At 57.9% G+C, this 23176-nt stretch overlaps 2 protein-coding genes and 1 long non-coding RNA gene across 10 annotated transcripts in view; 1 reads left to right on the plus strand and 2 right to left on the minus strand.

Annotated features, from left to right (window-relative positions):
- ARHGAP27 (Rho GTPase activating protein 27) overlaps positions 1–12449 on the minus strand; it is a 31310-nt gene extending 18861 nt beyond the window's left edge. The window contains exons 1-3 of one of the 3 annotated variants that reach the window (XM_025861931.2): positions 12309–12449; positions 11204–11336; positions 9201–9878 (exon numbers count right to left, since the gene is read on the minus strand). In XM_025861931.2, coding sequence (XP_025717716.1) covers positions 9201–9860 — 660 coding nt within the window. In that variant the 5' untranslated portion in view covers positions 9861–9878; positions 11204–11336; positions 12309–12449. Of the gene's footprint in view, positions 1–4572; positions 4594–9200; positions 9879–11203; positions 11337–12308 lie in introns of those variants that run through there. The other 2 variants (XM_025861932.2, XM_073889139.1) reach the window with 2 other exon arrangements.
- Positions 11599–12984, plus strand: LOC112815675 (uncharacterized). The gene is made up of 2 exons (XR_012377041.1): positions 11599–12226; positions 12354–12984. It is a non-coding gene; the product is annotated as an uncharacterized lncRNA (long non-coding RNA).
- Positions 12985–15551: 2567 nt separating this feature from the next.
- PLEKHM1 (pleckstrin homology and RUN domain containing M1) overlaps positions 15552–23176 on the minus strand; it is a 49737-nt gene continuing 42112 nt past the window's right edge. For 2 of the 6 annotated variants that reach the window (XM_025861926.2, XM_073889138.1), the window contains exons 9-12: positions 22513–22706; positions 17390–17453; positions 16792–16949; positions 15552–16037 (exon numbers count right to left, since the gene is read on the minus strand). In XM_025861926.2, the coding sequence (XP_025717711.2) occupies positions 15926–16037; positions 16792–16949; positions 17390–17453; positions 22513–22706 (528 nt within the window). In that variant the 3' untranslated portion in view covers positions 15552–15925. Of the gene's footprint in view, positions 16038–16099; positions 16950–17389; positions 17454–22512; positions 22707–23176 lie in introns of those variants that run through there. The other 4 variants (XM_025861930.2, XM_025861924.2, XM_073889137.1 and 1 more) reach the window with 4 other exon arrangements.

The raw sequence follows: 23176 nt of genomic DNA on the forward strand, positions 1-23176 counted from the left end.
ATAGCAGGAGGGGAAGAATGAAGGGGGGGAAATCGGAGGGGGAGACCAAACATGAGAGACGATGGACTCTGAAAAACAAACTGAGGGTTCTAGAGGGGAGGGGGGTGGGGGGATGGGTTAGCCTGGTGATGGGTATTAAAGAGGGCACTTTCTGCGTGGAGCACTGGGTGTTATGCACAAACAATGAATCATGGAACACTACATCCAAAACTAATGATGTAATGTATGGTGATTAACATAACAATAAAAAATTAAAAAAAAATAAAAAAGACCTTGGTAACAGAGACTCAAAATCTAAAAGCCATAACATACATGATTTCTACACTTGACCACATAAATGTATCTTAAGTGATTTGTGTGGCCAAAACATGACATTAGCAAAGTCAGAAGACAAACTTGGGGGGATTACAACTCACGCAGGAGATAGAAGGCTATTTTCCCTCGAATGGCAAAACCTTCTAATAACCGGTAAGTAAAAGACCAATAACTCAGTAGAAAAATGAACACAGGCTATGAATAGACTGTTCACAAAAAAAGGAAAACAAACAGTCCTTAAATCTATGAAAAGGTGCCCACTCTCACTGAAAAGAGAAATACAAATTCAAGCTATCTTAAGAGCATATACCATTGGATTGGCAGAAAACAACATCTTGCCGACACTTGGTTGGCAAGGCTGCGGGGAGTCACACACTCACATCTGTGTTGGTGGGAATGTAAATCAGTGTGAGCCCCATGGACAGGGACAGCAATTTGGCAAAATCTAACAAATACCTATTGTTTACCCTTCCACCCAGCGATTTTACTTCCGGGATCTATCCTTGATTTACCTGCATATGCGTGAAAGATTATTTATTATAGCATTGTTTGTAATAGCAAAAGTCGGGAAACAGTCCAAGGGCACATCAACAGCAGACTGGTTGAAGAATTTATGATACATCCCTACAATGAAAACCCATGTAGTGATAAGGAAGGAGACTGATACTCTCTATGCACAGTCTCCAAGATACATTGTTAAATCAAAAAGGCAAAAAATAGGCAAGAGAGAGGATTGTGTGTACTGCATCCTACCTTTATGTAAGAGAGACAGAAAATCAAGTAATCAAGTGTGTCTTCATACAAGGCTGTTCTCCCTCTCCCACTCCCCCTGCTTGTGTTCCCTCTCTCGCTGTCTCTTTCTGTCAAATAAATAAATAAAATCTTAAAAACAAAAACAAAAACAAAGAAACTCTGTTAGAATAGAGAAAGAATGAATGAAAGTGGTGACTTTCTGACAGGGCACAGAAGCAGGGCTATGTGTGGGAATTTTACTATACACTTTTTAATGTTGCTTTGGTTTTTAAAAACCATGAAAGTACATTATCTAATTTTTAAAATAGATTTCCTTTATTTATTTGCCAGAGAGCGAGAGAGCATGCACGTGCACGAACAGGCAGGGGGGAGCAGCAGGCTTCCCGCTGAGCAGGGAGCCCGATGCGATGCGGGACTCTACCCCAGGATCCTGGGATCATGACCTGAGCCGAAGGCAGATGCTTAACGGACTGAGCCACCCAGGCACTGCCACATTATCTCATTAAAAAAAAAACAACACTTGATATTAGCAAGATAGAGGGGCTGGAAAACACAGGGACAACTCAAACAACAACAAAAAAGAATTAAGGAGATTCAAGTAAAGCACAAAAGAAAAAAAAAGACTACTTTAGAACTTAAAATATATCAAGGCACTACTCATTGAAGGTGAGGATGGATAGTCACTCTCCAGACTCAAATTTGTGGCTTGGAAGATAAAGCAAGAGAAATCTCTCAGAACAAACGCACAGAGATAAGAAATAAAGGGGGCAAAGCTACAAAACTGGAGAAGCCTGTCAAGAGAGCCAACGTGTAAATGAAAGAAAAAGTCAAAGACACAATAATCATGCAACACACAGATTTCTCTAAGCTGAAAAACAAACAAACAAACAAACAAACAACCCAAGGCTATCTAGAGACTGATGGGGTTCTGTGAGTTCCGGGAGGGGGGGGCTGAGAAGAAGAATCCCTGTCTCTGCACATCCCAGGGCATGTTTGACTAGGAACTCCAGGGACAAGCAGAAACCATGAATGAAATGCAAAGTGTCGCAGGACAATGGAGTGACAGGCGAAGGAGAGAATCAGTAGCAGCCTGATAGGAGGGGAAGGCAAACCGCAGGAAAACCAATAAATGTAAAGTAAACCATTAGGAACAAAATCAAGTACGCTGTACCCATCATTAAACAAAATCGGAAAAGAGTGCATTATCCCATCAGAAGACAGAGTCGTCTTGGGTTTCAAAAAAACGTGATAATGTTGAAACTAAAAGGATACCGAGAGATACCGGCGAGTGTAAAATAAAATCGAATAAAATAGAAAGAGTGGCCAGGTTCATAAAGGCAAGGTGGAGTTTCGGGCTGAAAGCGCCCCGCGGGATAAAGAGGGACACCAGGTAATGGTATGAAGGCACAGTCTGTCAAAATCGGTGCGCTCCCAGCAGCGTTCTAGCTAAACATAAAAAGCGAAACCTACTAAAAGTGCAAGAGGAACTTTATTGAGAAAATTTGAGTGGGAGACTTAATAAACCTCATCGGACCTGGAGGGAAAGACAAAACCAAAAAGAGGTCTACAAATGAACCCAGGTTTCAATAATAGAATCGATCAGCTTGGCTTGATCTATACAGGACCTGATGTCCTTTAAATACAAAATATACAACTCTTCCATGGCTATGAAAAACTTAGAAAAATCGTTTCCTCGGTCACAAAGAAATCCATACATAAATTTAGAAGTGGAGATTTTGCAAATCTAGGAAAAATGAATGCTTTCCTAGTAAAAAAACAAAATGGCCAAAAATGAACAAGAATGAATGGAAAACTTGAAAAGACCAAATTACCGTTGATGAGAAAAAAAATCCTGCCCCTGACAAAGCACCAGGTCCAGAGGGGTTCATGGAAGAGGCTGAATGGTAGAAACCTTTTGGATTCCCCTGCTGTCCCCCTTCTTTGGCGGGGAGGCAATCCTAGGTTTCTCTCTGGCTAGCAGGATTCTGGGGAGGACCCCTCCAGCGAGCCCCCCCCCTCCCCTGGCCACAGCAGGTTGGAACTGTGGGTTTGCCTGCCCAGCTCTCCTCCTGGAGAGTCAACTGTCTGGGGGCAGGGACCACGCCTTGTGTTTCATTGCCTCCCGGTGCCCAGTCCGGCCCCTGCCCTGTACTGAATCAATGACTCTGTAAGTGAAAAATCACAGTGCTGTTGTCAGCGCCCTGGGACGCACCGCCCCCCCGCCCCCCGCCATCTGTAAAACTCTCCCACACAGAGCAAAGCAAGATGGATGGAGAGAAACCAAAATGCTAATAATAGTCATTAGATTGAGATTTCCCTCCATTAGCCAAATATTTGCAATGGCGTGAAACTATTTTTACAGGGGGAAGAGTAATTTACAAATTCAGATGATTCCAAGAACACTCCAGTTGCTTAGATGGGGCGGGAAGGTGGCTGGGGGGATCTGGAGGCGGGGCCCCTTCTGGCACCTTTCTTGGTTCCTCTGGCTTCCTCTCCCTGGCCAAGTTGACCCAGTCCCTGGGGCAGACACGGAAGCCTTGACAGGGGCCCTGGCCCTGCTCACCTGATGCCTCACGCTGGACCTCCACCCAAGGGAAGGAGAGGATGCAGGGCGGCCCCCATAGGAGCCCAGAGCCTGGGTTGCAGAAGGGTCCTGCAGGCCTTGCTGTACCTCAGCAGCTGCTCTGGAAGTCCCCTCAACACCACAGTCCTTCCTCAGTTTGGCAACAGAGCCTCCTGAACTTCAGCAAGGACCCCAGTGTCCCTCGGACCCTGGCAGCCCCTTTCCCTCAGTGCCAACCAACATCAACTGTCCCCTGACGCTCTGGTCTGGAACCCTGACCACGTTCTGATCAGCTGACCCCAGTCATGATGATGGGCTTTCCCATGCCGAGGGCCGGGCACTGACTCGTCATCGGGGTTGGCATTCATTGCCAAGTGCCTGGTCCTCCCCACTACTGGACACAGTTCCAGGAAAGGCAGAGAAAACAGATCAAGAGAGAAGCAGGCTGCTGGGGCTCAGGAAGGAAGTGGGGAGGCAAGTGGACCGGGCTCAGGAGGCCCGGGGGGTTATGGGGAACCAGAGACTGAGAGGTGAATAATAAGGCCCAGGCTCAGGGGAGATCACCCAGGGGACCCCACCGAGCCCCGGGGGCTGCCACGCCCCGGGGGGGTTTGCTCCTTTCTGCCTGGGGAGCGGCGGGTGGGGAGGACCACTGGTGGCCAGGAATGTGGGCTGAGGTTGGAGAGGGCTGCCCAAGAATCTGCTGTCCCATGGGTCAGGCCACAGGCTGGGCAGTGGCGCTCCAGGGTCAGCCTGGGCTGCAGGTGAGTCACGGGGCTGGAAAGGTCAGGCCAGGTGTGAAGAAACCTGCTGGGCCACCCCAGGACAGCTGACCTCTCCGGGTAGGGGGTGAGGGGGAGAAAGACTATTGCTGGGAGGAGAGCATACAGACAAGGGGACTCACTGGACCTTCCCCTCGACCTCAGTTCCCCTGCTCTTACTAACCCCCCCTTTCCAGAGGGCCCCCTGGCTGGTCCCAAAGGGGGATCCAGGTGGGTCTGTCCAAGGCCAGGTCCTTTGTCCCAATCACAGCTGCCTGGGGTGGCTCTTGGAATCTGTCCCAAGGAGTGGGTGCCAGGCCTGGGATCCAGAGAGGAGGTGGGTTTCAGCCTGGGTACAGGAAAAGAGCAGGCGGAGGTCAGGGAAGGAGGGGAGAGAGCCCCCCTGTGCCCCATTCGAGGTTGAGGGGTCACTCACAGTTCTCAGGAGAGGACAGGGAACCAGGGCCCTGGGGCTCCTTCTAATCCAGGCCGCCTACTCAGGTGAGGCGCCTCCTGGGCCCGCTGCATAGGAAGCTGCAGCGGCCCGAGGCTGTACCTCTTTCCTCCCTGTGGCCAATGCCTGGGCAGCAGGGGCGGGCTCCAGGCCAGACAGGCGGCCTGGGCCTTTCCACCTCCGAGGCCCTGGGGCGGGGACGGTGACCGCACCCTGAAATCCCCGAGTCAGCAGGCCCCCCCTCCCCCACCCCGCCGCAGCCCCAGGGGCGGAGTCTCGGAGGCCCCTCCTCACCCGACTTCCAGGCTCCTGGGGAGCCCCTCCTTAGAGGGGGTGGGGGTAGAGTGCTCCAGCTCACAAACCCCACCTCCCTCTAGCCCTCCTCCGAAGGTGAGCCGCTGCCCTCTCCTGGGACAGCTTATTCTCCTCCTAGGCCCTCAGTGGCAGGAGGGAAGATGAGGGTTTGGAATTCCTGCGTCCTTCCCTCTGGCCTGTGCCCAGGGCTGGGCACATACGGACACTTAGAAAGGGAATACTTGGGGCGCCTGGGGGGCAAAGTCGTTAAGCGGCTGCCTTCGGCTCAGGTGGTGGTCCCGGGGTCCTGGGATCGAGCCCCGCATCGGGCTCCCTGCTCGGGCGGGAAGCCTGCTTCTCCCTCTCCCGCTCCCCCTGCTTGTGTTCCCTCTCTCGCTGTGTCTCTCTCTGTCAAATAAATAAAATCTTAAAAAAAAAAAAATAGAAAGGGAATACTCGTTTGCCTCCGGCTTGTACTGTCCCTGCTGAGGGGAACGGCCAAGCCTGCAGGCCACCCGGCGGAGACTGAACCTGCTGACCGGCATGGGGTTGGGGGTCAGGAGGCATGGAAGTGACTTGCACTCAGCCACCTCCTGCCTGGGTGACCTTCAGCCAGCCGCTAAACCCCTCTGCACCTCTGCACTCTGGCGGGGGGGGGGCCCATGCCTGCCTTCTGAGCCTTTGGGTGAGAGCCCACAGGACCATGAGCCCCTTCGGGACAGGATCAAGTCATGTGTAACCCGTTCTGTGTCCCCAGGGTCCAGCATTCTGATCAGGACACACCAGGTGCTCATTAGGTGCTAGTTGAGTGAAGGGTGAATGACGAGGTTGTAAAATGCCACACAGTGTGGAGGCTCCTCTCTTCTGGGGGGGGGGGCCCTGCCTCTGCCGACAGTCCCAACCCCCATACCACCCTCTCCCCTTGGCCATTGGTCCACCCTCTTCGACGACCCTGACCTTCCATCCTCACATCCTTGCCCCTTGCCTCAGAGGAAGCAGGTCCCTCCCACTCGGCCCTGGCGCCCCCTCAGCCTCTCTCCCCGAATCCTGTCTCACCAACCACCTCCTCACCATCCTCAGCCTCCCGCTCTCCTGGCCCCTGACCATTCACTTGACTTTGGGGAACCTCCCCTCTTGACCTCCACCTGCCTCTGGCCACACAGCATCTGTCCCTTCCCTGCCAAGCTTCTGAGTTGTCTGCACGCGGTCTGTGTCACCTTCATCCCGCTGACCTCTGCCTCCTGCCTTCAGTAACCCCTTGACCAGCTCCTGATAAGGTGGCTGTTGACCTTGGGGTCACCATTTCCGATAAATGTCTAATGGCCTTTATCTAACTTCTCCTTTCTTCTGGCCACTTCTCAGTGTCTGGACCAGCACTCTCCTGCTTTTCCTCCTTGTTCCCTGACTATTTCTTCCTCTCCACACGCTCTCCGCACCCCCATCTCCACCACCACGTGCTGAGGGCCATCTGCGGGGCAGTAGGCCTGGCCTCTGGCTGCTGCCTGGACCTGTCACCGCCGAATAAACAGACCACCATCTGCCGGGTGTGCAACTGGGAGACTGGGACTCATCCCGACTTCTCTCCCACCCTCCATCGGCCCCCAGATCCCTCGGCATCGGCTTCCCAAATCTCCTGTCCTCACTGCATGCCTGGGAGACCACAAAGGTCCTCTGCCCTTCTCAAAGTCCCAGCCACGGGGATCTTTTCTGAACCCCACTCCCTGCTGTGCTGAGAGTCTTCCAGCAGCCGCAGAATGAAGTCCACATCCCTGGTGAGAACCCATGAGGCCCTGCTTGGCCAGGCACCACCCTCTCCGCACAGCGCCCCAGCAGTGCAGGGTGGGGGCGGGGCTGCAAGGCCCCAAGGGTGCCACAGCCCACACCGGCACCCATGCCTAGGTGCCACGGCACACTGGGTGTTGTTCTACCCCAGATGGCCTGTGCCTGGTCTGAGGCATCTGTCCCCTCTTGCCAGGCTCCTGACCCAGATGGTAACTCTCCAGGGCTGGGGGAGGGCTGTGCCTCACCAGGTGCTTGGCAGGTGGGAGGCCAGTTCCTGCTTAGTCAATGGGTGAGTGAGCAGCCTCTCCTGCCTCCAAAAAGAAAACAGGTAGGCTCAACTTTCAGGAGATTCCTTCTCTAAATGCTGCCTTGAACAACTAAGAGCAGAAAGGGGTTTCCCTCCCAGGAGAGAACCAGCTCCCTACCCCTGGAGTGTGTAGGGGATGGGGTGTCGGGGAGACCCACAGCTGACACTGGAATAAAGCGGGGTCACAGAGAGCGCGAGATTATACCCATGACCCAGGGAGGAGACAGGACCAGAGACACTAAGCCTCTTGTTGAGGTCCCACTGTGAATTAGGGCCAGAAGCAAGACGAGGCTGAGCCTCTCTGCCAATACCCAGGTCTCCGGGGCAGACGCCCCAGCAGCTCCGGGCGCAAGCACCACCCCCGCCATCCCCTGTGTGCCCCACCCGCATCGCAACGCTGTAACTGCTCCGAAAGAAGGAGGGGCAAGCAGGACCGAGAAGCTGGAGAGGCCCCGGAATGCGCCTCCGAGAGCCTGCCTGGGAAACGGACGGACGCCGGGGTGAGGAGCGCTGGCATCCAGCCATCTGTCCCAGAGAAGCTGGCCAACTGGTCTTCAGGGACGCCGGGCCCAAGATCCCCCCACTGCCCCGCTCCCGTTCCCTCTGGGCGGAGTCCGGGTCCCGGTCCTCACCCGCGGGATGCTGTTCCCCGCCATGGCCACAAGGGGCGGGCTGCTCCTTGCAAAAACCAAAACGGAGGCGGCGCCCACGAGGATACCAAATGGGACCCCAGCCAGCCTTGGTGGAGCGCGTACTACGTGCCAAGCGCTTCCATGCCTCACCTCGTTGAAGGCTCACAACGCTACTCCTTTATACAGGAGGACACTGGGGCTGGGGGAATTAAGTGACGCCTCAGCAGCTGGCATTTGACCCAGCAGGGCCAAATTCGAGTCTCCCCAGCTTCAGATCCTGAGCTCTTTGCACTGTAACCAGACTGGGTGGTGGGAAGACCCAGGAGGTCACAGACTGGGACGGTGTCTCCTTCCGCTGGGCATCCCAGACTCAGTCCTGGCATGTGCCAGGCGTCAATGTTTACATCAAGTACAAAGAAAGAAATCAGAGACTCACAAGGTTTGGGGGCTCATCCCTCCACCCTTTCCACCCCTCTTTGGGCCAAAGGACATATTGAGACCCCGAGAGAGGAAATGAATTGCCCCTAATTACCCAGCTGGTGGCAGATGTCAAAAGGGGGTCTGTGCATCCTCCCTCCACGGCTCCCCCCGCCCCAAGTTCCTAAAGTTCAAGATGTCAGGGCCATGCGAAGGATTCTGAGGACGTACAAGTGTTTTTTAAAACGTGCTCTATTTTCAATTTCCCAAATTAACACAACTGGATTCTGAAACGAAAAAAAACATCCTCACTATAACTGGACCTCTTCCTGAAACAAATAAAAAAAAAATTTTTTTTTTAAATAAAGGGGGAACTGAAATGTTGGCAGAAGCCAAAAAGGGAAGCAGACCCTTGACTTTCACACATTATCTCATTTGACCCCCAAGCTTCTAGGAGAAGGGCTCCCAGGGCTGCCTGCAGGTCCACCACTCCATATCCCCAAGCGTTTCGGAATGGTGCGGCTGTTAGGTAATACGGCGCACACACCTGCCAGCAAGGCTTGGGGCAGCACACCGTGATCAAGTTCATCTGCATTTCTGCCGGAGAACTAAATGTCATAAATAAAGACCACCAACGGCTTCCCACGGGCTCAAGTCAAATTTTGCCACCAACTGAGTTAGGGAACACATTCGGGCTCCAGGGAGCTTCAGCATTCCGTAACTGCAGATAAGCGATTGGGAGCCTGCGCCCCTCGGGTTTCGCGGGTGAGGAAAGTGAGGCGCGGTGTGAAGGGGCTCGTCCACAGCCGGCGGACACTGCTGCTCAGCGTCGAGCCGGACGCTAAGCCGAGGAGGGGGCGGTCTCCTCGCGCCCCTGCTCCCCGCCCGCCTCCCCGCTCCCCGGTTCCCCGGCTCCCCGTACCTGCTGCGGGCGCTCCTCCCGCGGCGGGCCGCGCACGTCCTGGATGGCCTCATAGACGTTCTCGGAGTCGCTGCGCGCCAGGGGTCGCGGGCACACCCAGGAGCCCGCCACGCTGCAGGCCTTGAAGCTGCCCGCGCTCCCGAGGAGGCCGGCGGGGGGCGCGACGGCGGCGCGCGCCAGGTCGTCCAGGGACTGCGCGGGCCGCACGGGCGCCGCGGGCCGCGTGTACAGGCAGGCGGGCAGGCCCGGCGCCAGGCTGCTGCGCTGGGTCTCCGCGCCGCGCCGCGCGGGGCAGCACAGGGAGCTCACGCGGCCCCGGGGCTTGGCGGGCGTGCCGTCGGGGCCCGCGGGCGCCGGCGCGCTCACGAAGCGGTAGTCGTAGGCCAGCGGCTCGGGGGCTGCCGGGCCCGGGCGGAGCGCGGGTGGCGGCGAGGCGGTGGCGGGGTCCCCGAGCGCCGGCAGCTCGCGCACATACTGCGCGGGCAGGTAGAAGGGGCGGCCGCCGGGCTCGCGCCGGACGTGCCACCAGTGCTCCGTGCTGCGGCGCAGCAGCCGGTAGCGCTCGTTGGGCTGGATGGCGACGCGGCGCCCGTCCTTGCCCGTGTACTCGAAGGGATGCTCCACCAGCACGTACACGTCCCCCTCGACGTCCGCCGCCATCGCGGCCGTGGCGTTTCTCTGTGGGCGACAAGGAGGAGGGGCGCGGGGGTCAGGGCCACCGAGCCGGGAGGCGCGCCGCACGAGGAGGACAAAGACTTGATTGAGTTCGAGTCCCGATGCTGCATTCCTCGTGTGCGTTAGGGCCTCAGTTTTCCTATCTCAAAAACGGGGGACTTGGCTAAAATAATCTCGAAGGTTCCCATTCTTACACTCGCTAATGGAATTATGACACTTTCATTCTGTGGCATTGGTTATGCTTTGAGCCTCGATTCAATCCCTTGGTGGGGAGATCGTGGGTAATACTACTCCAACTTTACAGCCAAGTAAGCCTTGCCTCAAAGAGATGCGAGAGATAAGTCGACACCACATTTGCCTAAAAAGTTGACTGGGCCTCAGTTTCCCGGTCTGCGACGTGCGGAAAACAGCCCATTCCCTCCGCGCCCCCCGCCCCGCCCCGCCCAGACGCCACCAGCCCTCAGGAAATCCGGGCCCGCAGAGCCTCTTCCCTTCTCCAGGCTTCTGCGCCCCGGGCCTGCCGGGTCAGAGTTGAGGCGCGGGGCTCTAGGTGCCGCCCCGGCGCCGCTCTACGCCGGGAGTATCCCTGCTTCCCGTAGTCCAAGGGCCTTGGCCTAAGAGACCGGGACTGCTAAGGCCGGGGAACCGGTTCTCTCGGTTTCTTTTCCTTCCCCGGCGGCTTTGCCGCGGACGTGAACCCGGAGCTTGGCCCGCCCAGACCAGCCCGCGCCGCCCCCGGTTCTCCGGCTCCCACCTCCGCCTCCCACCTCCGCCTCCCGAGCGCGGCTCCGCCCTCGCGGCCTGCCCACCTGCCCTGTGATCTCCGCATCGCCCCCCGGGAGCGGCCCCTAGAGAATGCACTTTGTGAGTGACTACCCATGCGGTGTCCTCCCCCACGCTCTCCCGGAGTGATCGCCCCAACCCACCCCTCGGCATGCCAGCTTAGCCTGGCTCTTGGTGTGGCGGGGTCGGGGACTAACTCTAAGTCCGCCTGTGTCTCCCCACCACAGAGATTAATGAGGCTCCTTCCCTAAGGGGCTGGTCCCTCCAAGCCTTTGCACCGACCCCATCTCCTGCCCAGTAAAGGTGTCCCGGGAGCAGCAGCTGGGGGTTCGGTTGCTTGCTGAGGCTGAGGAACCCAAGGAACAGGGTCTGGCCGGGGGCTCACAGCGCTCCTTCACTACTTTCTTAAGCTTGCCTCGACGGGGAGAGGGGGGCACACTGGGCCCTGGAGGTGTAGTCAGTGAGCTGCCCGGAGCTAAGCCGACAGGCCCCTGGGAGGATACCCCTTCTCGTCACCTTCGCCCGCACCCCCGCCGCTCACTCACGTTGGCAGGGCAGGTCTCTGCGGGCCCATGGGCTGGACGGGCGGAGCCAGCGGATGGATGCAGGTTAGGCCCCGGCCATCTCCTTGGGCGGGGCTTGCAAGGGCTGGGCCGGGGAGACCTCGGGGCGCAGGAGCTGGCAAGGGGAGCAAAGAGGGAGAGGGATGCTCAGGAGGGCTGCCCCCAATCCCCATCGCGGCTGTATCCGGGAGGGGCGAGGAGGAGCTTGAACGAGTGTCTGGGCCCGTGGGGACGTTGGGTGGCAGTGGGGCCCAGGGCAAGAGGGGGCGGGAACTGGAAGGGCTGCGACTGAAGGGGTGCTGCCGGGCGGCGAGCAGAGCCCGAGGTGGGTAGGGTCCCACCCCTTTGGTGTCCCCCCCCCCCCCCCCCCCCCCGCCGCGGGATTTGTTGTCCTCGAGGCTCTGCGTCCCGCGGGCGCGCTGCTCTGGGACTGCCCGACCTCGGTTCGTTGCCTCGTCCGGGCGTTCCCACACCAAGCGAAGCCATCTGCACTTCGAATCACTGACTACCGGGCCCTTTCCAGCCTGAGTGCCGGCACTACTCCCTTCGTACCCACCTCCGCCCTCCCCAGGCCCTTTCCGGGCGCAACTTGGCGGGGCCTGGAAAAACTCCGAGCGGAGTTCCCGCAGCAGGGATGCCCACTCGAGCGCAGGGTCTCGGGCTGGGTGGGGAGGGGACCCGGGACTCGGCTCCTTCCCCATCTCAGGGGGAGCGAAGAGGTGCGGAGGGATAAGGGGAGCGGGGAGGATCCCAGGAACTCGGGGTCTGACCCGTCGCCAGGAGGTGCTTTGGGTCCACTGCCCCGGGCGACGCGAGCCACAGCGGCGTCAACGCCTGGATCGGAGCCGGGGGCCTGGACATGGGCCCCTCCTGTCCCTGGACTGCGGGCAGCCCTTCTTATCTCCGCTGCTCGCGGGGGATCCGACCCGCGCGGCCCTGCTCCCGGGTCCGCGCAGCTCCCGCCCCAGCGCCGGCTGAAGGGGAGCAGGCGCGCGGCGCTCCCGGGTGAGAAGGCCCGCCACCTGCGGCACGGTACCCCCCCTCCCGCCCTCGGCTCAGCGCCCCCCGCCCGGCCCGGCCTCGGCACCTCGGGGTGTCCGCTCACTGGCTTCGCCTCCACTTGTCCCGGCAGGCGCGCGTGGTTTCGGCGTCCGACGCTCCCTGCTCCACCGCCCAGCTCCCGCGCAGCCCGGTTTCCTGTTCAACAATACAGCGAGGGAGGCACCAGCGGAGAGCGCCCGGCAGAACTTCCTCCCGGGCTGAGGCAGGGCTGCGGCTGCTAGAGACAATCCCCGGTGTCCTGGCTTCCTGTCCCCCCCTGGGCCGGGCCAGCGCCCTGGGAGCACAGACGCCGCCCTCCCCCTGCACCTCCTGGGATCCTGGGCCACACCTGGCTGTCTTCTGGGAGGTGGAAACAGCAGGGCCTGGATGATGGCATGGGGGCTGGGGGGGTGTCTCCTCCACTACTTCTGGCCAGATTTCCCTCCCACTGTTTGATTCCATCCCTCTGTCTCCCCCCCCACCCCCATCCTTCTCTGGAAGACGGCCACCCTCCAGGCTGTCCATAGGGTAAGCCCAGAGCAGCCTGCTGGAACTGGACTCTTAGCACTTCAATTTTCTCTGCTGTAGACTGGGGACGGTGACGCCTCCTTCACAGGACAGTTGGCAAGAATGAATGAGAATGAGCTGCACTAAGCACGGTATAGTATTACCACATTATTATTGTAAGAACACATATTCGTTATTAAATTTTTATTGTAAGATGAGCTGTCTTCCTCTTTGGTCTTGGGTTGAGGTCTCCAAGCCCCCCATTCTCCTTTAGGCAGGAGGGGGAAAGGGAGAGAGGCATGTAGTCAGAGGCATCTTACTGAGGATGGAGGCACTGAGAAAAAAGGCAGGGAGGCACCCAGGCCTCATGGCCCTGAACTCCCTGTCCCCAGGCTTCAAACCCAGTTCCTTTGGTCTTCTCAGAGTCCACCCCCTACTGACCCTGGAGGGACTTGAGGCCCTTGAGGGAAGCTGGGGCTCAGGCGATGCTTCTCCATGGGCTGAAAGGCGTCTTCAAGGACAAGGAACTGCAAAGCTGAATGTTTCAATCCCATTTTCCTGCGGCCCACTTTCCCTGGAACGTCTGTTTCCTTCTGTCCTTACCAGAGTGGTGGGCTCCTCCTGGAACTTCAGGGGAAAGTAGCAGCCAAGTAAATGCCACGTGGAGCCCTGAAACCATGAGCCCTGATTCCGGCCTCGAGCCCCCTCTCTTGCTTTGGAAAACCCAGCGGGAAAACAGTCCCGACATCTCTCCTGTTCTGGTGTTAGGGGTCTGTGCTTCGACAGGCACGGTGAAGAAGCCCCTGTGGTGGGATGTCAGGCATCAGCTTCAGTTGTTACATATGAGTGTATGTGAGGAAACCTCCACCAAGGCCCTGAAATGCTATCCCTCCAAACCCCCTTCGTCTAGCTCATAGTGGGGAGAGGACAGACCGAACACTGTCACCTCTCCTCCCCTGCATGCCCAGGCCTGGTGCACAAGCCCCCCTCTCCCAGACAGGATGGCTGGTGGCCTCCCCCAACCAGCGGCAGCATCAGGATTCAGAAGCGAGACCAGAGGTGAGAAAAATCAGGTCTTTACTGCAAAATCATTCAAAAATCACACAGCAGCAGTTCCTTCCACACATCGCAAAGCGCTACTCAGGGCCAGCACCCCTCACTAGAAAGTTTATTGCATAAAATGGCATTTTAAAAATAGTGGGGGCACCACTGAGTTTCACATCAGCTTTCCATTGAAGGTGAGAGGGTAAAAGTCAACTCATCCGGAAGCATTAGCAGCTTTCTGGTACTGGGCAGAGGGTCAGTTCTAATGCTACAACTAGTCCCTGGGAGGCGGCCGTGGGGTGGACAGGCCCTACCCAACCTAAGCCAGCCCTCCAGGGCTGGCCCCAGGGGTGGCACTGCCCATCCCAGGCCAGCCCCTGTCCGCGTGGGGATTGGGGCCCCCGCGGCTGTGCTCGGGCTGGGTTTGTGGGGGAGCATTAACGCTGGCTGTGGGGCTGCGGGACCGGGATAAGGATCCACTTTCCCATTTAGGAGGCTTTGGTGTGCTGGGCAAAGGTATGCACCATCTTCCGTGATGGGGACAGAGAAGCTGTGTGGCAGCCCTCCCCTCCCCCACCCCTGCCCACCACCTCCTCTGTTCTATTGCACAATTTATCCAGCTCCACAGGGCTGGGCAGGTGACTCAGCAGCCGAATCACCCCAAGGGAGAGGTGGGAGTAGATTCATCTCTTGACAGTGACGGGCAATCTCCACCTGAGGCCCCCAATCCAAGCTGAGAGCAGACAGGATGGCCAGAGGACCCAGGGTGGGAGGTGGGCGGCTGTGGGTCCAGGAGAGATGGGGGAAGGCAGCAATCACCCCCGAACCACAGGGTCTAAATGTCACTTTGAAAACAATTCCAGGCTCCCACTCTACCCCAAGACCCCTTGAAAAGGCAATCACGCTCCAGTGACATTTTCCAGTCTCCGGCAGCGCCCCTCCTGGGCCAGGCCAGCAAAGCTTTGGGAATTCATGGCTTTGTAAACTGAGGCTAAGCATCCTTCCACAAGGTGGCTGCTCCCGCGTGTCTCCGTACATCTCCGCAGCACGCCTGGCCCTCTTCGTGGAAGGCTGGGGGTTGCCACTCCACGGTGTGGGGCCTGGCAGTCACGATGCCCAAGGCTGGCCCCTGGCCCCAGCTCACCTCTGTCCCAGCAGGGGTCAGTCAGGCAGTGGGGCAGGGGGGGGTGTCCCCCTGAGAGCGTGTCTCCAGCAGCCCCCGGCCCATCTGGCTGCATGGCTGCGGGAGGTGTGGAGGGCAGGGGGCTGAGGGGTAGGGAAGATGACAGCCCTGGCCTGGACCAAGGAAGGCGCAAAGTGCTGACAGTGCTGGTTCTGAGTCACTCCCTTCTCCCGTGGTGACCGAGATCCCAGGCTGTAGGGGAGCCAGGGGGCTCTGACCCGGAGAAAGGTGAGGTGGACAGGGCAGGGCGGAGAGGGAGAGGGAGAGGGTGGTCATCAGGACCGGTCCCACCAGCCCCTGGGGCAGTTTGGCACGTCGTACTTGAGCTGTGGGCAGCGAGGGCCCGGTGCGGGTGACGGAAAGGCACCCGGTCCAGCCGACAGGCTCTGGCCCAACGGTGGCCTGCCCACCCTGCCACCCGCCGGCCTGCAGGCCAAATGTTCCCACACGTTTGCTCCGCGTGAGAACGCCTGGATTTCTTGGGTGACTTGTGTAGGGTCAAGAATAAAAAAATATTTTCTGTTGAAATATGAAGGGAAAAAAAAAAAACCTGCCTTAAAAAACTAGACCTTTTAATCAGGAATGTGGAATTGAGAATGCGCCCAAGTTTGTGTCCACAGTGTTTGAACAGCCCTGATGGAGGTGCCGCGTCTGTGAGGCGAGCTGGGGCCTGATGAGTGCAAAGCTGCCCTGCCCGTCTCCCCTGCGCCGAGGGCGCATCTGATGGTGTCCCCACCTCTTGGAGCAGACGGGTGGGAGAGGGACTGGGGGACATCATCGAGGGCCTCGTCTGGTGGGCTCGTGCACTGGTCCCATCTGAGTCTTCCTGACACCTCGAGAGGATCCAGGCTGATGCCGAACCCAGCTGGGACGGCCCAGCTGAGCGGGGTGCCGCCGTCCGAGGGCTTGGGTGGGGACGGCACGCTGGCTTAGCTGAGCGTGCTCTGCTCCTGGTACCTGCGCCGGCGGGCGCAGCGGGGGCAGCCCTTCTTCACCACGGCCTGGCAGCTCTGGTGGAAGACTGTCTTGCACTCACCACACCTGGAGGAGGGCAGCCAGTGTCTGACCAGAGCCCTGGGGGGGGGGGGATGGGGCCCGAGTTCCGCCCCTGCCCGCCCCCCACCCCAGCGTGCACTGCCTTCCCACTGCCAGACCCCCGACCGCCCCCCCGCCCCCAGGCACTGACACTCGAGTCTAATTCATTTTTCCCACATGCTGCTGGAGACTCATGAGATGACTCCTGGCCTATGTTGAAAACACTCTGCCGTTTAAAAAACGGAGCCCAGGGGCTGAATCTAGGCCATGAGACACCTCCTGAAAACGAATGAATGTTCCTGCCTGGGCTGGAATGGAGGTTTGGTGGATGAATTTTTCCACTAAGAGGCTTCTGATAAGGAGTGCTAACCAGCTAAGAACCATCATCAATGCCGGGGCGAACCAGGCGGGTGCCAGCCCCTGGGGGCCCACTTTGTGCCTAGCCTGTGCCAACACTCCAGGGCGGCCGCTCCTTCGGTCCCTCCTCAACCCATCTGTAGATGACAGAACTGAGGCCCCTGCTCAAAGACGCGGCAAGCTACCTCTTCTCCAGGGAGACAGACAGCTCCCTTGGTCTGGGGAAGGGTCCTCGGAGGGCTCTCTTGTCCCCTGAGCTGGCCCAGAGCCGCTGTGAATGCCCAGGACATCGGCTGCTGTAGATGACCTCACCAGCCCGCGGCACCAGCACACACACGGCGTCCCCTGTGCGCCTGCACCCCCGGAACGCTGGGGCCAGCCGTGGGGAGGGCGTCCCGCATACCTGACCGTGGTGTCAAACTCGAAGGGGAAGATGATGTCGTGGTGGTGGCAGATCTGGCAGATGAAGCCACGCTGGGTGCACAGGTCGCAGTGGTAGACGTGCTGGGAGGCGAATCCGATGAGGGCATTGAGGAACCCAGCGTACACCCCGTCTGCGATCTGTGGAGGGCAAGGGCGGGGGCCGCCAGGCCTTTCAGGCAGCTGCGCTGAGGCCCAGGCTGTCCAGACAGTGTGACCTGCTGCTGTTCCTGGCACTCTGCCTGAACAAGGTCCTACCCCCGAAGAAGGCTCTCCCCATTTGGGCAAGAAAAGCTCCCCGGACCAGGCCGAAGGATGTGGGTGTCCAGCTCCTGCATGCAGAGGTCCCTGGGGATGACTGGCTTGCCAGAGGAAATCCAAATCCACAGCGCCCTTCTGCCAGGAAAGGAATGTCCCCAGCTCTCACCCCCGGGGGGGCCTCCCTGCCCCCCTGCCCTCCTGCTGGGGATGGGCCTGAAAAGCTGCAGCACCCCCCCCACCCCCCTGCGTCCCCCTCTCTGATTTCTCCAGGAATGAGGCCCCTCTAAGAGAGGTCTGGGGGTCGGGGAGGGCACTCTCACCTGCTGGAGGTCGGCAACACTGTACTTGTGGGGAGACCCCAAGAGGTAATTCCTGTGGTTGAGCCTTCAAACAAAACATAAGAGGCTCTTTATAAGGCTTTCCATGATCCGGCCCAACCTGTGTTTGTTTTCATTCCTTCAGCTGCTAACAGGGTATGAGCACCTGGCCAGGGCAGTCCCTAAAGAGCACGGTGGGCTGCCTGGGTTGGGGACCTGGTCTTCCAGGTGACCTGGGGCAAATTACTCAGCCTCTCTGTGCCTCAAGCTTCCTCAACTGAGAAATGGAGCTGTTTTGAGGATTAAATAATTTATTCAAAGCATTTGGCACTGTGCTCAGCACACAGTAAACAATGAGTGATTATCAGCTACAGTTGACAACACTGTATTGTATACCTGAAATTTGCTGAGGGAGTAGAACTTAAATGCTCTCGCCAAACGTCTGTATGTAAGTAGTGAGGGATGGATGTGTGAATGAGCCAGATGGGAGGGACCCTTTTACAGTGCATATACAGGCATCAAATCATCATGATGTCCACTTTAAACACCTCACAATTTTGTCAGTTATACGTCAATAAGGCTGAAAAAATTGCAAACAAATTTAAAGGTATAAAAAATAAAACGTCTATAAAAAAATACCAGCGAGGAGGGGGATGACCAAAGCTAACATTTGTACGGAGAACTGGGCTCAGAGCTTTACCCATTAACTCATTCCACGGTCCCGTGAGCTCGGTACTCTTATAAGCCCCACTCTGAGAAAAAGACGGAACAGAGGCCCAGAGAGGTTAAATAACCTGCCCGCGGTCACACAGCTAGTGAGTGGTAGAGCTGGAGTTTGAACGCAGGGGTCTGGCTCCGGAGCCCTTACCCTTACCCACCCAGTAACACCTGGAGGTGTGAACTGTTGTCATTCCTGCCACCGTGACATACCAGGGACAGCACTTGGGGACAGACATGCATAGGAAGTGGCCTCTGCCCTCCTGTTCACCCCTGGGCTAGCTGAGGGACAGTCAAGCATCCAGTGTCGGTGCTATGCGAGAGGCATGGAGACGTGGCCCAAGTACGCCAGATCCCGTTTCACAGAGGGCGGGGGGCACGGGGCAGACGGGGGCTGAGGGTGGCTCTACTTTCCACCTCGGCAAGGGCAGCAATCCGAGGGGTTCCATCCTGAGGGAAGGAGAGGAAACACCCTGTGACGACACCCGCGTCGCCTTGCTGTGTGTGCCCGCGTGGGTAACTGGGGCTGGGGAGAATGCCTGAGGAGGCCCCGGGGCATCTGGAATGGGCCTCCGTCATGGTCGTGGGGAACCCAACCCGGGGTGGAGAGGACCAGCTCCACCAAGCAGCCCGGCAGGCCACATTGTGCCACGAGGGCTGAGGACACTGCTGACCGGCTGCTCGGGTCACCATGCTAGTTTCCCCAGTAAACTTCCAGCTTTCTGGGAACGGGAAGCCGCCATTTATCACCAGGAAAACACGGGGGGGGGGGGGGGGCGCACACGCTGTCCCTGAACGGGCAGGAAGGGTGGGGCTGATCTGGATGGAGAGTCATCTCTGTCACCTGCTCTCTGCCAACAGTCACGGAAGCCCTGGGGCGCAGCCAGGCCCAAGACCCTCCCTGCGAGCCACTGTCCCTTGGGCCTGTCACACGCTCAGTGAGGCCTTGCAGGTGCTTTCTCCACAGGACTCAGTCCAAGCTGGAGGGGACAGAGCATGGGCCCCAGGGTGAGATGCCACGTCTCATCCTGCCGTCAGGGGAGAAATCCACACCCCAGGGCTCCGGGACTCTGTTCTCCACTCTGCAATCAGGAGACCCCTCTCTGTCCTCCTCGGTGTGAGGCTGACTGCCAGGGGGAAGGGGCCCGAGAGATCTGTAGGGCACTGTGGAAGAGAGTGGAAGACAGGGGAGGTTGCCCCTTCACTCCTGCAGCCAGTGATGGGGTGGGAAAGGGTGCTGGCAGGGCTGGCAGATCTGCATTCCAGGCCCAGGCTGTGTGACGCCTTTGAACTCAGGTGCCTCCTCTAGCCACCCCTCCAGGGTGTTCCTAGAATGGCTCCTTCCCAAGGGCCGAGAGGGTGTTCTGGGGCTTCTCTGGCCCCTGGAGACATGTCCAGGCCTGTCCAGTGATCCCCTTTCTCTCAGAGGGCCCAGCCAGAGGGCTGCCACTAGGAAAGGGGAACTCCTCCCTGACTTCACCACTCACACTCAATCATTTTGGTCCTCAGCCTCCACCCTGGCCGACTCAGGCCAGGCCTCCTCACTTCCCTGGGCTAATTACTACACCAGCCCCCATGCCCCACTGCTGCCAAACTGGGCTTTTCATTTTCTTGCTTGCTTACTTTTTAAAAAAAAAATATTTTATGTTTAAGTAATCACTACACCCAATGTGGAACTTGAACTCACAACCCCGAGATCAAGAGTTGCATGCTCTACCAACTGAGCCAGGAGGGCACCGCCTAAACTGGGCGTGGAGACAGACAGAAGGAAGAGTGTGCACAGGCCATGAACGAAGTCCCATGGAAATGTGAAAGATCTTGGAATACATCTAATTCAAATTTAAATTCTGGAGAACGTTGGGCGCCTGGGTGGCTCAGTTGGTTAAGCGACTGCCTTCGGCTCAGGTCATGATCCTGGAGTCCCGGGATCGAGTCCCACATCGGACTCCCTGCTCAGCGGGGAGTCTGCTTCTCCCTCTGACCCTGCTCTCTCTCTCTCTCTCTCTCTCTCTCTCAAGTAAATAAATAAAAATCTTAAAAAAATAAAAAAAAAAAAATAAATTCTGGAGAACGTTGACAGTCCTGTGCTCAAAACCCTTTGAAGGGCTCCCCACTGTTGGCAGGATAAATCCAAACACCTTTAGTGTGGTACCTAGGACCTTCGAGGTCTGGCACCCGCACCCACGATCCAGCTGCACCGGACCCCTCAAGGGTCCTGGTGAGCCAAACTCCCGTCCCCTTCCACATCACCGGTCCCCTTGAGCCAGGAAAGCTGGGCCCTCCCTTACCCTTTCTTCTCCTGGTTCTTCTGCAAAATCCCAGTTCACTATGTACATGGGTAAGGACAGAGTTCTGGAAGCATGCTCTAACAGTACTGATGGTGGTGGGATTGGAGGAGGGGTGATCAGAACTTCCTGCCTGATTCTTTTACAGTGTTTGAATACTAACTACCTTTGTAAAGAAGAAACACATTTCTTTTTTAAAGAAAAGAGAAGAATAAAAGAAAACGCTGCAAACCCTCAGCTCAGACACCATCTCCTCTGGGAGCTTTCTTGGCCCTCCAGCCCTGATAAGGCTGGGTCAGATGCTTTCCCTCACGGCACGAGTCATGCTAACCTGGGCCATCTGTCTGTCTGTCTGTGTCCTTCCCCAGACTCTGAGCCCCTCATGGGGCTCTCACAACTCTGAAAGGCCGCATGAGCACAGGGATTACTGGCCCATTTTATAGACAAGAAAGCTGAGGCTCAGGTAAGTGAACCAACCTCTCTGAGTCACACAGCAAATCTGAGGTCGGGCAGAGGCTGCTCCTGATCTCTTTCACTTGCCCCATGTTAATTCCAAAATGGGACCTCCCCTGGCCTAGCCTTGCTCTCTCAAAGGCTGGTGGGTTGCACAGTAGGTATGCAGTGCTGCTACCCAAGGATGGGAACCGCAGGGTCAGGGAGAATGAGGCAGGGCTGTCCCGCAGGTCAGCCCAGACAGGTCAGTAAGGCCGAAGACCAAACAATCTGAGCAGGGTGGGGCCAGGGAAGCGAGGCCAGCACCCAGGACCCACCCTGCAGGTACCTGGCCTGCTCAGGTGTGCAAAAGATCCCCTTGACTGGAATGTGATGACAGTGCGATCTCACCACCCTGGTTAGGGGGGCTGGAGGACAGACTCTCTGGAGCCCTGTGTCCTAGAATCTCAGAAAGGAGGGCAGTGAGGGAGGACCCAGGCACCCAGCTGATGATCACAACAGGCAGGGCCTCCCCGGGAAGCAGCCTGAGAGGGTCCCTCATGGTGGCCACCAGAGGGCTTTCTGTCCTTTCAGGCCCTGTGCAGACCAGGGCCCAGCTGGCTGCTCTGGGAGCCTGTGAGGAGCCAGCTTCTCCCCTATGCCTCAGAGAGAGCTCCCTGCAGCAGCCCCTTCCTTGAGAGTCCTGGGGGGCCTGTACTGGGCACTGCCTGGGCCCCACAGAGCCATGCAGGAACAACCCCCGGAGAACACGAGCCAGGAGCCTAGAGCTACAGCCCATCAGAGGGCTGGTCTCTGTGCCAGGCCTGTGTGGAGAAGTGGCTGGGGGCAGGGGCGAATGTGGAGGGGCTGCTGAGCTGCCCCAAGCCCCCAGACACCCAGCCACAAAGCCCCACTGGACAGTAGGCACCAGCTCCCCCACCTGGGGTCTGCCATCCTGAGGGCCTGAGGAGAGCCCAGCCCCAAGACCGTAGCCTGGGCGAGGAGGCACTTACGACGGGCCCAGAAGGACCCTAAGTCCATGCTGTAGCACAACATCGCCTCCCAACCCTGAGCAGGCCCCCAGGCTCTGGGGGCCGAAAAGCTTCTCCAAGGGCATCCTGAGGGTCCCACCCTAATCTTGCCCCCTTCTGAGGATTTTGCGAGGGATGCTGTGCTGGACAGCAGCAAAGCAGCCATGCAGGGAGGACTGGGTAGGGAGGGGCCAGGGCAACATGGCCCTTGCCTCCCAGCCTCCTCTCCCCCACCCCCGACTTCTCTCTGTTCTTTCCATGTATGGGGACTTCGTTCATGGCCTGTGCACACTCTTCCTTCTGTCTGGATCACTCTCTCCTGAATCTCTTCTCCTTTCTAAACTCCTACTCATTCTTCAGGTCTCACCTTATTTGTCCGTTCCTTCAGGAAGTCTTCCCTGCTCTGCCCTCCTCCAATCCTCTTAACCGGCCCACTTCTGTGGCCCACAAACCTGGGCACTTAGAAGGTTCTCAGTAAATATTTGTGGAAAGAATGAATACGTGAACAAATAAAAGCCACTCTCAAAGCATGTGGTCATTTCCCAAACCTAGTGGGAAGCTGATTTCTGCCCAGCTCTGGCATTTCTCCCAAGAGGGCATCTTGTGCGGGTGCTGGCTGTATGTGTGCTGATGTGTGTCGGTGTGTGACCAGGATGCTCACCTCTTGCTCAGCTCCTTCAGGGCCCCACTTCGGCACAGGCCCAGGTAATCCCCTAGAAGCTTCAGCTGCTCCCGGCATCTCCGGATGAGGTGCATCTGCTCCACGTGCTCGTACAGCGAGGCGTTCACCAGCTGCAGGTTGATGAGGGGCTGGGCCCGGATCTGCGTCAGGAACTTCAGGGCCTGCCGGCAGATCTGGAGTGCCACCAGATAGTGGGGTTGGGACAGAGATGACCATTTGGTGAGCGCCAATGGGACAGACACAGTCTTACCTACTCACTCCCTGGCCACCCCCGTCCAAGGGTACCATCCTCATCTTATAGATGAGGGAACTGAGGCTCAGGGGTGAGGTGACCGGGCCTAGGTCCATAGCTCATAAAAGTCAAGATCTGAACCCAGGTAACCTAATGCCCAAACCCACTCCCCCTCCATGGCATCAGCTGCGGCCCCTCTCCCCCTGGGCCCACAGACCCTTCCCACTGTTTCCTGTCCTCCCAGCCCCCATTTTCCTGCCTAACGGAAACAGGCATTGGCCCGGGGCCGACTCAGGAACCAGGTGACTGTCTGAGTCAGGCTCCAGCCACAGGAAGCCACAGATCAGACACAGCTTAACGAGGTTTCCCAAGCCCCCCAGCTCTTGCCAGCAGCACCAACCAGGGCTCCCC

The sequence above is a fragment of the Callorhinus ursinus genome, unplaced genomic scaffold (genome assembly GCF_003265705.2).
Source record: "Callorhinus ursinus isolate GAN/ISIS: 27379988/994484 unplaced genomic scaffold, GSC_fseal_2.0 scaffold102, whole genome shotgun sequence".
NCBI classification, from domain to species: domain Eukaryota; kingdom Metazoa; phylum Chordata; class Mammalia; order Carnivora; family Otariidae; genus Callorhinus; species Callorhinus ursinus.